Here is a 13,563-nt window from a genome sequence, read left to right as displayed (position 1 = left end):
AAAAGACCTCCAGAGCACGAGATTTAGGTTTAAATATAAAATCCAATTTCTGAGTTGGCTTAGCCTCAGGTTTGGATTCACATACTTCCAAAGTACAAAGGACCTCCTTGAGCAGATATCTGAGGTGTTGCATCTTAATGACAATGATTTCAGCTACAGATTTATCAGCCTCCAAAGGAGAATCAGAATAGGACAGTTCACTTTCTGAGGCAGATGACAAAAAAGGAAATTTATGTTTACCTGATAAATTTATTTCTTTTACGATACGATGAGTCCACGGATTTCATCATTACTTATGGGATTACACCTCCTGTTCAGCAGGAAGTGGCTAAGAGCACTACAGCAGAGCTGTATATATATATATATATATATATATATAGCTCCTCCCTTGCCCCCTCTCCAGTCATTCGACCAAAGTTAGGAAGAGAAAGGAAAAGCCAAAGGTGCAGAGGTGACTGAAGTTTACAAAAATAAATACTTGTCTTAGAAATGACAGGGTGGGCCGTGGACTCGTCTTATCGTAAAAGAAATACATTTATCAGGTAAGCATAAATTTCATTTTCTTTTACAAGATACGACGAGTCCACGGATTTCATCCTTACTTATGGGATACAATACCAAAGCTATAGGACACGGATGAAAGGGAAGGACAAGACAGGAACCTAAATGGAAGGCACCACTGCTTGAAGAACCTCTCTCACAAAACCAGCCTCAGAAGAAGCAAAAGTATAAAATTTGGAAAATTTGGAAAAAGTGTGAAGAGACGACCAAGTTGCAGCCTTGCAAATCTGTTCAACAGAAGCATCATTTTTAAAAGCCCATGAGGAAGCCACAGCCCTAGTAGAATTAGCCGTAATTCTTTCAGGAGGCTGCTGTCCAGCAGTCTCATATGCTAGACGGATGATACTCTTCAGCCAAAAAGAAAGAGGTAGCCGTAGCTTTTTGGCCCCTACGATTTCCAGAAAAAACAACAAATAATGAAGATGATTGACGAAATTCCTTAGTCGTCTGCAAGTAAAACTTCAAGGCACAGACCCCGGCCAAGTTATGCAACAGACGCTCCTTCTTAGAGGAAGGATTAGGACATAATGAAGGAACAACAATTTCCTGATTAATATTCTTATTAGACACAACCTTAGGAAGGAAACAAGGTTTGGTACGTAAAACCACCTTATCAGAATGAAAGATAAGATAAGGCGAGTCACATTGTAACGCTGAAAGCTCAGAAACTCTACGAGCAGAAGAAATAGCAACCAAAAACAAAACCTTCCAAGATAACAACTTAATATCTATGGAATGCATGGATTCAAACGGAACCCCTTGAAGAACATTAAGAACTAAAATCAAACTTCAGGGTGGAGCAATTGGTCTAAACACAGGCTTAATTCTGGTTAGAGCCTGACAAAAAGACTGAACGTCTGGAACATCTGCCAAACGTTTGTGTAGCAAAATTGGCAAAGCAGAGATTTGTCCCTTTAAGGAACTCGCAGATAACCCTTTCTCCAATCCTTCTTGGAGAAAAGACAGAATCCTGGGTATCCTAACTCTACTCCATGAGTAGCCCTTGGATTCGTACCAATAAAGATATTTACGCCACATCTTATGGTAGATCTTTCTAGTGACAGGCTTAAATGCCTGAATCAAAGTATCAATGACCGAATCAGAGAACCCCCGCTTAGATAAAATCAAGCGTTCAATCTTCAAGCAGTCAGTTGCAGAGAAACTAGATTTGGGTGTTGGAAGGGTCCCTGAATGAGAAGGTCCTGCCTCAATGGAAGCTTCCACGGTGGCAGAGAGCACATGTCCACTAGATCGGCATACCAAGTCCTGCAAGGCCACGCAGGTGCGATTAGAATTACAGAAGCCCTCTCCTGTTTGATCCATGCAATCACCCGGGGAAGGAGAGCAAACGGTGGAAACACATAAGCTAGGTTGAACGACCAAGGCATCTATCAGTTCGGCCTGAGGATCCCTTGACCTGGATCCGTATCTTGGGAGCTTGGCATTCTGACGAGACACCATCAGATCCAATTCCGGTCTGCCCCATCTGAGAATCAGGGTGGCAAAAACCTCCGGATGGAGTTCCCACTCCCCCGGATGAAAAGTCTGTCTGCTTACAAAGTCCGCTTCCCAGTTGTCCACTCCTGGGATGTAGATTGCTGACAGATAACAAGAGTGAGCCTCCGCCCACAGAATTATCTTGGATACTTCTGTCATCGCTAAGGAACTTCTTGTTCCTGCTTCATGATTGATGTAAGCCACAGTCGTGATGTTGTCCGACTGAAAACGGATGAATTTGGCCGAAGCCAACTGAGGCCAAGCCTGAAGCGCATTGAAAATTGCTCTCAATTCCAGAATATTGATTGGAAGTAGAGACTCCGACCGAGTCCACACACCCTGAGCCTTCAGGGAATTCCAGACTGCACCCCAACCTAGTAGGCTGGTGTCCGTTGTCACTATCACCCATCAGGGTCTGCGGAAGCACGTCCCTTGGGAGAGATGATCTGACGACAACCACCAAAGGAGAGTCTCTTGTCTCCTGATCCAGATCTATCTGAGGAGACAGATCTGCATAATCTCCATTACACTGCCTGAGCATGTTCAGTTGTAGCGGTCTGAGATGAAAACAAGCAAACGGAATGATGTCCATTGCTGTCACCATCAATCCAATTACCTCCATGCACTGAGCCACTGATGGCCGAGTATTGGACTGAAGGGCTCGGCATGTATTTAGAATCTTTAACTTTCTGGCCTCTGTCAAGAAAATTTTCATGGATATGGAATATATTAAAGTCCCCAGGAAGGGAACCCTGGTCTGTGGAATTAATAAACTCTTTTCTAGATTCACCTTCCACCCGTGAGTCCTCAGAAAGGACAGAACCATGTCTGTATGAGACTTTGTTAGATGGTAAGACGACGCCTGGATAAGAATATCGTCTAGATAGGGCGCCACTGCAATACCCCACGGCCTGAGAACCGCCAGAAGGGACCCTAGAACCTTTGTGAAGATCCTGGGTGCTGTGGCCAACCCGAAGGGAAGAGCCACAAACTGAAAATGTTTGTCCAAGAAGGCAAACCTTAGGAACTGAAGATGATCCTTGTGGATAGGAATATGAAGGTATGTATCCTTCAAGTCCACGGTAGTCATATATTGACCCTCCTGGATCAATAGAAGAATTGTTCGAATAGTCTCCATCTTGAAGGATGGGACTCCTCTGAGAAACTTGTTTAGACTCTTGAGATCTAAAATGGGTCTGAACGTTCCCTCTTTTTTGGGAACCACGAAAAGATTTGAGTAAAACCCCTGCCCTTGTTCCAGTATTTTACACAACGTGTAATGATTTCTTTCAAGTCAGGCCCGAATAGGGTTTTCCCTTTGAAAGGAACAGCTAAAAGCTTTGACTTAGATGACAAATCAGCAGACCAAGACTTTAACCATAGCTCTCTACGCACTAAAATGGCAAATCCGGCATTCTTAGCCGCCAACTTGGCAATCTGAAAGGCGGCGTCAGAAATAAAAGAATTAGCCAGCTATCTAGAATTTCCTCTAAAGGAGTCTCAGTTTTAAGAGACTCTTCTAAGGCGTCAAACCAGAAAGCCGCCGCTGTGGTAAATGGTACAATGCAGGCTGTCGGTTGTAAAAGGAAACCCTGATGAATAAATAACTTTTTTAGAAGACCCTCCAACTTCTTATCCATAGGGTCTTCGAAAGCACAACTGTCCTCAATAGGAATAGTTGTACGCTTAGCCAGGGTAGATATAGGTCCCTCCACCTTAGGAACTGTCTGCCAAGAGTCCCGAATAATATCAGATATGGGATACATCTTCTTAAAATTAGGAGAAGGTGAGAATGGGATACCCGGTCTTTCCCATTACCGTGTAATAATTTCCGAGATTCTTAGGAACCGGAAAAACATCAGTAAGCAGGCACCTCTAAGTATTTTTGCATATTACACAATTTCTCTGGTGGTACCACAATAGAGTCACAGTCATCCAGAGTCGCTAAAACCTGTCCGAAGCAACAGGCGGAGGTTTCCAAGCTTAAATCTAAAGGACATGACGTCCAAGTTCGTCTGAGGTAACACACTTCCCGAATCCCTGACCCCCAAATCAGATCCCTGTGAGGGTGCATCGGAAATAGCCAACAAAGCATCAGAGGTCGCAGTATTCAAATGGACTTCTGTCCTGTTGCGTTTGCCCTGTAACACTGGCAACTTAGATAAAACCTCTGTAAGGGTAGATGACATAACTGCAGCCATATCCTGCAGAGTAAATGAAGTGGATGCGGTTGAAGAACCCGGCGTCGCTTGGGTGGGCGTTAAAATTTGTGACGCTTGGGGAGAAAATAGCGGCATACCCTGATTCTCATCAGACTGAGAAGCATACTTAGACATATTTTGCTTAAAGAAAATTCGCTCTTTACATTGTAAGGCCCTTTCAGTACATGAGGGACAAAAAGTAAGAGGGGGTTCCACAATGGCATCTAAACACATAGAACAAGTATTTTCCTCAAGTGAAAATAGGCCCCGCCCACCGTGGGCGTAACTCTTAGCCTATACCGAGACCCGCATGGGTCGAAAAATCAACATGTCTGCTCTAAGCATTTGCTTATTCATTTTATAATAAAGCTATGTGTCCCTCTTACAAATATAAAAGTGCAAACACAGAGATATTATCTCTTGTCAGGTCACATCATAGCAACCCAGCAACCGCTCCCAGCGTCAGCCCACACATGCAATGTAAAGTTTAACACCAACACACTTGAAATGCATAAATAAAATAAAATGAAAGGGAATTCCAGAGACACCATTTCTTATTACTATAGTGCATACTGATTACCCTCCCCAGATAGGGAATAAAGTCAGCCTGTTCTGATGTATCAAGTCTCCCCAGAAGCAAAGGACTGAACATACCTCAATGCTGCTTGTAGCATGACAGTTCTCCACACTGAAGATGTTTCTTTACTCTACCTTCAACTGCTCTGTGGAAAGCAGCATGGATCTTAAATAACTTTTGCTAAGATCATCATCAGGGCAGAAAAATAAAATGTCTCCACTCCTCTTGGGAAATAATAGACTGACGATTTCTCCCTGAGAAAAATAGTACTCACTGGCACCATTTTAAAATAAACTTCTTGATTGAAGAATCTAAACTAACACCTCACTTTAACTCTTCCTATCACTGACACAGGCAAAAAGAATGACTGGAGGGGGAGGGAAGGGAGGAGCTATATATACAGCTCTGCTGTGGTGCTCTTTGCCACTTCCTGCTGAACAGGAGGCGTAATCCCATAAGGATGAAATCAGTGGGCTCGTCGTATCTTGTAAAAGAAATCGTTCCAACGTGACAGAGACCAGAGGCTGCAGCTGAGAAGCAAATTCAATTGGTAAAAGATTAGTCGGAAGCAGCATCACTTTTTCATTAGAACTATCTATAGGGAATTTGTTAGCGCTCTACAAATAACCAATAATAATAGGAGAGCACACCGCAGAAGGCTGACTGCTAGATCTGACTCCCTAGTTCTAAGGGAATGGGCACAGAGGAGAATCTTGAACACCAGTACCTTCAGAATGAAACTGGAGGACAGTAGGTAAGAATTTCAGAGCTGTGCTGTAGAACACACAGGGTGTAATTTACAGAGCAAACACTTATTATTGTCAATAAAGATCTCCTCACAGGGAGTAGCAGCAGCAGCTCCGGAATGTTCCATGAAACCGCGCACAAACTTACTCTTGATATACTATAAATTTATTAGCCTAATTACAGAAAACAATCTTCTAATAATAAAAGCAGTATAACAGTATAACGCCATGTGATAAGCTGTCAGCATCCACAGCGGGAAGCAACCTGCCCTTCACGTTGTCAAGTTGCTTATTTCCATTACAAGCCCACACTAAAGTACTTCTCCCAACTTGAGAGCTCCGGTAGGCTTACCCTATCCTGGTGGCTGCACTCGGGCTGATTAACTGTGCCACCCAGCTGGAACAAAGGAAGGGCCTAAGTGAGTGCCGAGAAAAATTGCCCTGCAGCGGGAAAACTAACCCTCCAAATTCCGCAGAAATTAACATTCCGGTCATGTATCTGGTCATAGTGTAGTTTCCTTTTGGTTACACAGACCGCATCATGGTTACAAACAAGCTGCAGCGAAGTGCACTATAAACAGGGCTGAGGACCAGACTCATGAACGAGTCAAGATAAAGTATTCCCAAAACATGTGAAAACAGATACCAGGGAATAAAGGCACTAACCATAAATTCTTAAAAGTAGACACACACACACCCTGTCCCTGTAGTACCTTAGAATTATGTACCAAATAACAGAGGCAGGGAACTGCAATTAGGCACTAACCATGAGGCAGTAAAATACATGGGCAATACTGATATGAGCAACTAGCCTGCATTAGTAGACACTTGGGAATCACCTGTAAATTGATGTTCAGTTTTCCTAAAATCCTGTGAACAGAAGGAAATAGGCGTAAGTCCCGTCACTGACAGGAACAGATATACGTGAGAAAGACTGGTAAAATAGGGGAAGGCTAGGGAACTTCCCTGCAATGACCCCAAGCTTCTGAAAGCAAAATACCATGACTCTCCTAAACCCTCTTTTCAATTTACTATACATTGAGGATTAACCTGTAACAAAAAAACTTTTGCTTAGCACCTCTATTCTCTGCCAACCTCCTAGACAAGGCAAATAACTACGGGGAGAGAAGGGGAAATGGGAGGGATAGTTGAATGCTCTGGTAGTGGTGTCTTTGCCTCCACTTGGTGGCTAGGTATTGAATTCCCACTTGTCAGAATATAGACCTTCATGGACTCTCACCACCATTAGAAAGATATCAGGACAGAAGACAACTACACTGAACTTTAAAGGGAAATAAAAGTGCAAGAAGAACATGCTCTTACATGTTAAGAGTATTCTATTATTGCTTGCATATAATAATAATGTGTTTGTGATTTTTGTAGGGATATTGAGTCCTTTTGCCAGAGTTAAACTTTTCATTTTGATAATTGAAAAAAACAAAATTTATGCTTACCTGATGGGATATTCTCCTTCCCAACAGGAAGTTGCAAGAGGACACCCACAGCAGAGCTGTCTATATAGCTCCTCCCCTAACTGCCACCCACAGTCATTCGACCGAAGACAAGCAAGAAAAAAGGAGAAACTATAGGGTGCAGTGGTGACTGTAGTTTAAAAATAAAAAACACCTGCCTTAAAATGACAGGGCGGGCCGTGGATTGGATACACCACAAGAGAAATAAATTTATCAGGTAAGCATAAATTTTGTTTTTTCTTGTAAAGGTGTATCCAGTCCATGGGTTCATCCATTACTTGTGGGATACCAATACCAAAGCTTTAGGACACGGATAAAGGGAGGGACAAGGCAGGAACCACTGCCTGTAAGACCTTTCTCCCAAAAATAGCCTCCGAAGAAGCAAAAGTATCGAATTTGTAGAATTTAGAAAAAGTGTGGAGCGAAGACCAAGTCGCCGCCTTACAAATCTGTTCAACAGAGGCCTCATTTTTAAAGGCCCATGTGGAAGCCACCGCTCTAGTGGAATGAGCTGTAATTCTTTCAGGAGGCTGCTGGCCAGCAGTCTCATAAGCTAAGCGGATTATGCTTCTCAGCCAAAAAGAAAGAGAAGTTGCCGAAGCCTTTTGGCCTCTCCTCTGTCCAGAGTAGACAACAAACAAAGCAGATGTTTGACGAAAATCCTTCGTAGCTTGTAAATAAAACTTTAAAGCACGAACCACATCAAGATTGTGTAAAAGACGTTCCTTCTTTGAGGAAGGATTAGGACATAATGAAGGAACAACAATCTCCTGATTGATGTTCTTATTAGATACTACCTTAGGAAGAAACCCAGGTTTGGTATGCAAAACGACCTTATCTGCATGGAAAATCAGATAAGGGGAATCACACTGTAAAGCAGATAACTCCGAAACTCTTTGAGCCGAGGAGATAGCTACTAGAAACAGAACTTTCCAAGATAAAAGTTTAATATCTATGGAATGCAAAGGTTCAAACGGAACCCCTTGAACTCTAAGAACTAAATTTAAACTCCATGGCAGGGCAACAGGTTTAAACACAGGCTTAATTCTAACTAAAGCCTGACAAAACGCCTGAACGTCTGGAACCTCAGCCAGACGTTTGTGCAAAAGAATAGACAGAGCAGAAATCTGTCCCTTTAAGGAACTAGCAGACATTCCTTTCTCCAATCCCTCTTGGAGAAAGGATAATATTCTAGGAATCCTGACTTTACTCCATGAGTAACCCTTGGATTCACACCAATGAAGATATTTACACCATATCTTATGATAGATTTTCCTGGTGACAGGCTTTCGAGCCTGAATTAAGGTATCAATGACCGACTCGGAAAAACCACGCTTTGATAGAATTAAGCGTTCAATATCCAAGCAGTCAGACGCAGAGAAATTAGATTTGGATGTTTGAAAGGACCTTGAAGTAGAAGGTCCTGCCTCAGTGGCAGAGTCCATGGTGGAAAGGATGACATGTCCACCAGATCTGCATACCAAGTCCTGCGTGGCCACGCAGGAGCTATCAAAATCACTGAAGCTCTCTCCTGCTTGATCTTGGCAATCAGACGAGGGAGCAGAGGAAACGGTGGAAACACATAAGCCAGGCTGAAGGACCAGGGCGCTGCTAGAGCATCTATCAGAGCTGCCTTGGGATCCCTGGACCCGTAACAAGGAAGCTTGGCGTTCTGACGAGACGCCATGAGATCCAGTTCTTGTTTGCCCCATAGTTGAATCAACTGGGCAAATACCTCCGGATGGAGCTCCCACTCCCCCGGATGAAAAGTCTGCCGACTTAGGAAATCCGCCTCCCAGTTCTCTACTTCTGGGATATGGATAGCTGAGAGATGGCAAGAGTGAACCTCGGCCCATAGAATTATCTTTGAAACCTCCAACATCGCCAGGGGGCTCCTTGTACCCCCCAGATGGTTGATATAGGCTACAGTCGTGATGTTGTCCGACTGAAATCTGATGAACCTGACCGCAGCTAGCTGAGGCCAAGCCTGAAGAGCATTGAATATCGCTCTTAGTTCCAGAATGTTTATCGGAAGGAGGGCTTCCTCCTGAGTCCACGAACCCTGAGCCTTCAGGGAGTTCCAGACTGCGCCCCAGCCCAGAAGGCTGGCATCTGTCGTCACTATAGTCCATTCTGGCCTGCGGAAGCTCAATCCCTTGGACAGATGGACCCGAGATAGCCACCAGAGAAGAGAATCCCTGGTCTCTTGATTCAGATTTAGCAGAGGGGACAAATCTGTGTAATCCCCATTCCACTGATTGAGCATGCAAAGTTGCAGTAGTCTGAGATGTAGGCGGGCAAACGGAACTATGTCCATTGCCGCTACCATTAAGCCGATTACTTCCATACACTGAGCCACTGACGGCTGAGAAGTGGAATAAAGAGCACGGCAGGAAGTTAGAAGCTTTGACAACCTGACCTCTGTCAGAAACATCTTCATTTCTACTGAATCTATCAGATTTCCTAGGAAGGAAACTCTTGTGAGAGGGGAGAGAGAACTCTTTTCTTCATTCACCTTCCACACCCATGAGACCTCAGGAATGCCAGAACCATGTCTGTATGGGACTTGGCGATTTGAAAATTCGACGCCTGTATCAGAATGTCGTCTAGGTAAGGAGCCACCGCTATGCCTCGTGGCCTTAGAACCGCCAGTAGGGACCCTAGAACCTTCGTAAAGATTCTTGGTGCCGTGGCTAACCCGAAGGGAAGAGCCACAAACTGGTAATGCCCGTCTAGGAAGGCAAACCTGAGAAACCGATGATGATCTCTGTGTATCGGAATGTGGAGATAAGCATAATTTAAGTCCACGGTAGTCATATATTGACCCTCCTGGATCATAGGTAGGATGGTTCGAATAGTCTCCATCTTGAAAGATGGGACCCTGAGAAATTTGTTTAGGATCTTGAGATCCAAGATTGGTCGGAAAGTTCCCTCTTTTTTGGGAACTATAAAAAGATTTGAATATAATCCTTGCCCCTGTTTCTCCCTTGGAACTGGGTGGATCACTCCCATAACCAGGTCTTGAACGCAACGTAAGAATGCCTCTCTCTTTATCTGGTTTGCAGATAATTGTGAGAGATGAAATCTCCCCTTTGGAGACGAGGCTTTAAAATCCAGAAGATATCCCTGGGAAACAATCTCCAGAGCCCAGGCATCCTGGACATCTCTTGCTCAAGCCTGGGCGAAGAGAAAAAGTCTGCCCCCAACTAGATCCGGTCCCGGATCGGGGGCTACTCCTTCATGCTGTCTTAGAGGCAGCAGCAGGTTTTTTGGCCTGCTTTCCCTTGTTCCAAGCCTGGTTAGGTCTCCAGACTGGCTTGGACTGGGCAAAATTTCCTTCTTGTTTTGCAGTAGAGGAAGTTGAAGCTGCACCACTATTGAAGTTTCGAAAGGAACGAAAATTAGTCTGTTTGGTCCTTAATTTGTTGGACCTATCCTGGGGAAGGGCGTGGCCCTTTCCTCCAGTAATATCAGAAATGATCTCCTTCAGTCCAGGCCCGAATAGGGTCTGCCCTTTGAAGGGGATGTTGAGAAGCTTAGACTTTGAAGTAACGTCAGCTGACCAGGATTTAAGCCATAGCACCCTACGCGCCTGAATGGCAAAACCTGAATTCTTAGCCGTTAGCTTTGTTAAATGAAAAACGGCGTCAGAAATAAATGAATTGGCTAACTTAAGAGCTTTAAGCCTGTCTAGGATATCATCCAACGGGGTCTCCACCTGTAGAGCCTCTTCAAGAGACTTGAACCAGAAAGCCGCTGCAGCAGTGACTGGGGCAATGCATGCAAGAGGCTGGAGAATAAAACCTTGTTGTATAAAGATTTTCTTAAGGAAACCCTCTAATTTTTTATCCATTGGATCTAGGAAAGCACAACTGTCCTCGACGGGGATAGTTGTATGCTTAGCTAGGGTAGAGACTGCTCCCTCCACCTTAGGGACCGTCTGCCACGAGTCCCGTGTAGCGGCATCTATGAGAAACATCTTTTTAAAAGCAGGAGGGGGAGAGAACGGTACACCTGGTCTATCCCATTACTTCGTAATCATTTCTGAAAACCTCTTAGGGATTGGAAAAACAGTGTAAACAGGCACTGCAAAGTATTTGTCCATTTTACACAATTTCTCTGGGACTACAATGGTGTCGCAGTCATCCAGAGTCGCTAAAACCTCCCTGAGCAACAAGCGGAGGTGTTCAAGCTTAAATTTAAATGCTGTCATTTCAGAGTCAGACTGAAGTAACGCCTTCCCTGAATCAGAAATGTCACCCACAGATAGAAGCTCTCCTGCTTCGGCTTCTGTACATTGTGAGGGTATATCAGACATAGCTACTAAAACGTCAGAAAGCTCTGTATTTGTTCTAGCCCCAGAGCTGTCTCGCTTTCCCTGTAACCCTGGCAGTTTGGACAATACCTCTGTGAGGGTATGATTCATAACTGCCGCCATGTCTTGTAAGGTAAACACATTGAACTCTCCAGATGCACTTGCGCAGGAGATATAGGTTCTGCCACATTGGGAGAGCTACGTGGTTTAACCTCCCTTTTGTCAGTCTGAGAAACCTCTGGTGATAAATCTTTAAAAGCCATAATATGGTCTTTATAACTTATAGAAAGGTCAGTGCATTTGGTACACATTCTAAGAGGGGGTTCCACAATGACTTCTAAACATAATTAACAAGGAGTTTCCTCTATGTCAGACATGTTTAACAGACTAGTAATGAGACCAGCAAGCTTGGAAAACACTTTAATAAATGTGAAAAAGCAATTAAAAAAAAACGGTACTGTGCCTTTAAGAGAAAAAAACTACCACATAAACAGTGTTAAAAAGTAGTAAACTCTACGAAATTTTTAAAGAGTGTATAAGAGAATAAAGCAGCATTGCACCCACTTGCAAATGGATGATTAACCCCTTAGGCCCCAAACCGGATTAGAAAAACGGTAAAACCGTTAAACAGTCAAACACACTGCCACAGCTCTGCTGTGGCTCCTACCTGCCCTTAAACACGATTTTTGCAGGAAAAAAACCCTCTATAGTGGTCCTAGATGCCAGAGGACTCCTTTAGGGAAGCTGGATGTCTCAGTCTGAATATCAACTGCGCATAAAGTGCGCGGAAATAGGCCCCTCCCACCATGCACTCAATGTCAGAGGGCCTTAAAAAAGTACTCCTAGGAGTAATCTAACAAGCCATGTGGAAAACTAGGCCCCAAATAAAGATTTATCACCCTCAGAGAAAAAAACTTTTTTCTGTAAGTTATGAAAATGTTTTTACACTAAGTAATATGAGAGTTAACATGAATATTACCCTTATCTTGTAAGCATGATCCCAGTCGTTGTTAAATCACTGTATCAGGCTTACCTCAAATATACCAGGCACTGTCAGCATTTTCTAGACCTTATCATCTCTCTAGAAAAAAAAATATACTGAACATACTCTTCAGTTATGTGTGAGAACAGCAATGGACCTTAGTTACAAACCGCTAAGATCATCAACCTCAAGGCAGATTCTTCTTCCAATTTCTGCCTGAGAGTAAAACAGTACAACGCCGGTAAGGTAAAAACTACACTAAGTCACCACATATCTCTTGATACTTCCTTTCTTGTCGAGAGTTGCAAGAGAATGACTGGGGCTGGCAGTTAGGGGAGGAGCTATATAGACAGCTCTGCTGTGGGTGTCCTCTTGCAACTTACTGTTGGGAAGGAGGAGAATATCCCACAAGTAATGGATGAACCCGTGGACTGGATACACCTTTACAAGAGAACTATAAACAGTCATTAAGCACAGTAATGCTACTATCTGTAGTAAAAGCATTCTCATTCTAGATACACAAATTAAATAAGGAATCTTACTGTTAGTTTTCCCCTTTAGAAAGGAGAGGTTACATCAATGTAAAGCTTACCTCTGACTGAATGACTTTAATCAAAAAGAATATGTGGTACACTGTTTTGGTCAACAAAGATAGTTGGCGACATCTTTCCAGATAAACTTGTATTGATGGATCTACTCTTCTTTGTAATTTACTCCAAAACAATGTGAGCTCCCTATAATAGGAAGAGAAAAAAAAGCAAAGTTCAGTTAAACAAAAACACCTGTGTGTGAGTGAAAAACAGAATTTATGTTTACCTGATAAATTTCTTTCTCCTACGGTGTATCCGGTCCACGGCTTCATCCTTACTTGTGGGATATTCTCAATCCCTACAGGAAGTGGCAAAGAGAGCACACAGCAGAGCTGTCCATATAGCTCCCCTCAGGCTCCGCCCCCCCCCAGTCATTCGACCAACGGTTAGGAGAAAAAGGAGAACCATAGGGTGCAGTGGTGACTGTAGTTTACAAAAAATAAATTTAAACCTGACCAAAATGCGAGGGCGGGCCGTGGACCGGATACACCGTAGGAGAAAGAAATTTATCAGGTAAACTAAATTCTGTTTTCTCCTATATTGGTGTATCCGGTCCATGGCTTCATCCTTACTTGTGGGAACCAATACCAAAGCTTTAGGACACGGATGAAGGGAGGGAACA

General features: G+C 43.5%; 1 protein-coding gene across 2 annotated transcripts in view; it reads right to left on the bottom strand.

The window, feature by feature from the left end:
- Positions 1–13,563, bottom strand: part of ZNF292 (zinc finger protein 292) — a 404,138-nt gene that overhangs the window by 17,233 nt on the left and 373,342 nt on the right. For both annotated transcript variants that reach the window (XM_053710508.1, XM_053710509.1), the window contains one exon: positions 12,944–13,085. In XM_053710508.1, coding sequence (XP_053566483.1) covers positions 12,944–13,085 — 142 coding nt within the window. The remainder of the gene's footprint in view (positions 1–12,943; positions 13,086–13,563) is intronic.

Source organism: Bombina bombina, chromosome 4, assembly GCF_027579735.1.
Source record: "Bombina bombina isolate aBomBom1 chromosome 4, aBomBom1.pri, whole genome shotgun sequence".
In the NCBI taxonomy this organism is placed as follows: Eukaryota; Metazoa; Chordata; class Amphibia; order Anura; family Bombinatoridae; genus Bombina; species Bombina bombina.
Note: the sequence above shows the minus strand (reverse complement) of the source record. Positions and strands in the feature narration are given on the sequence as shown.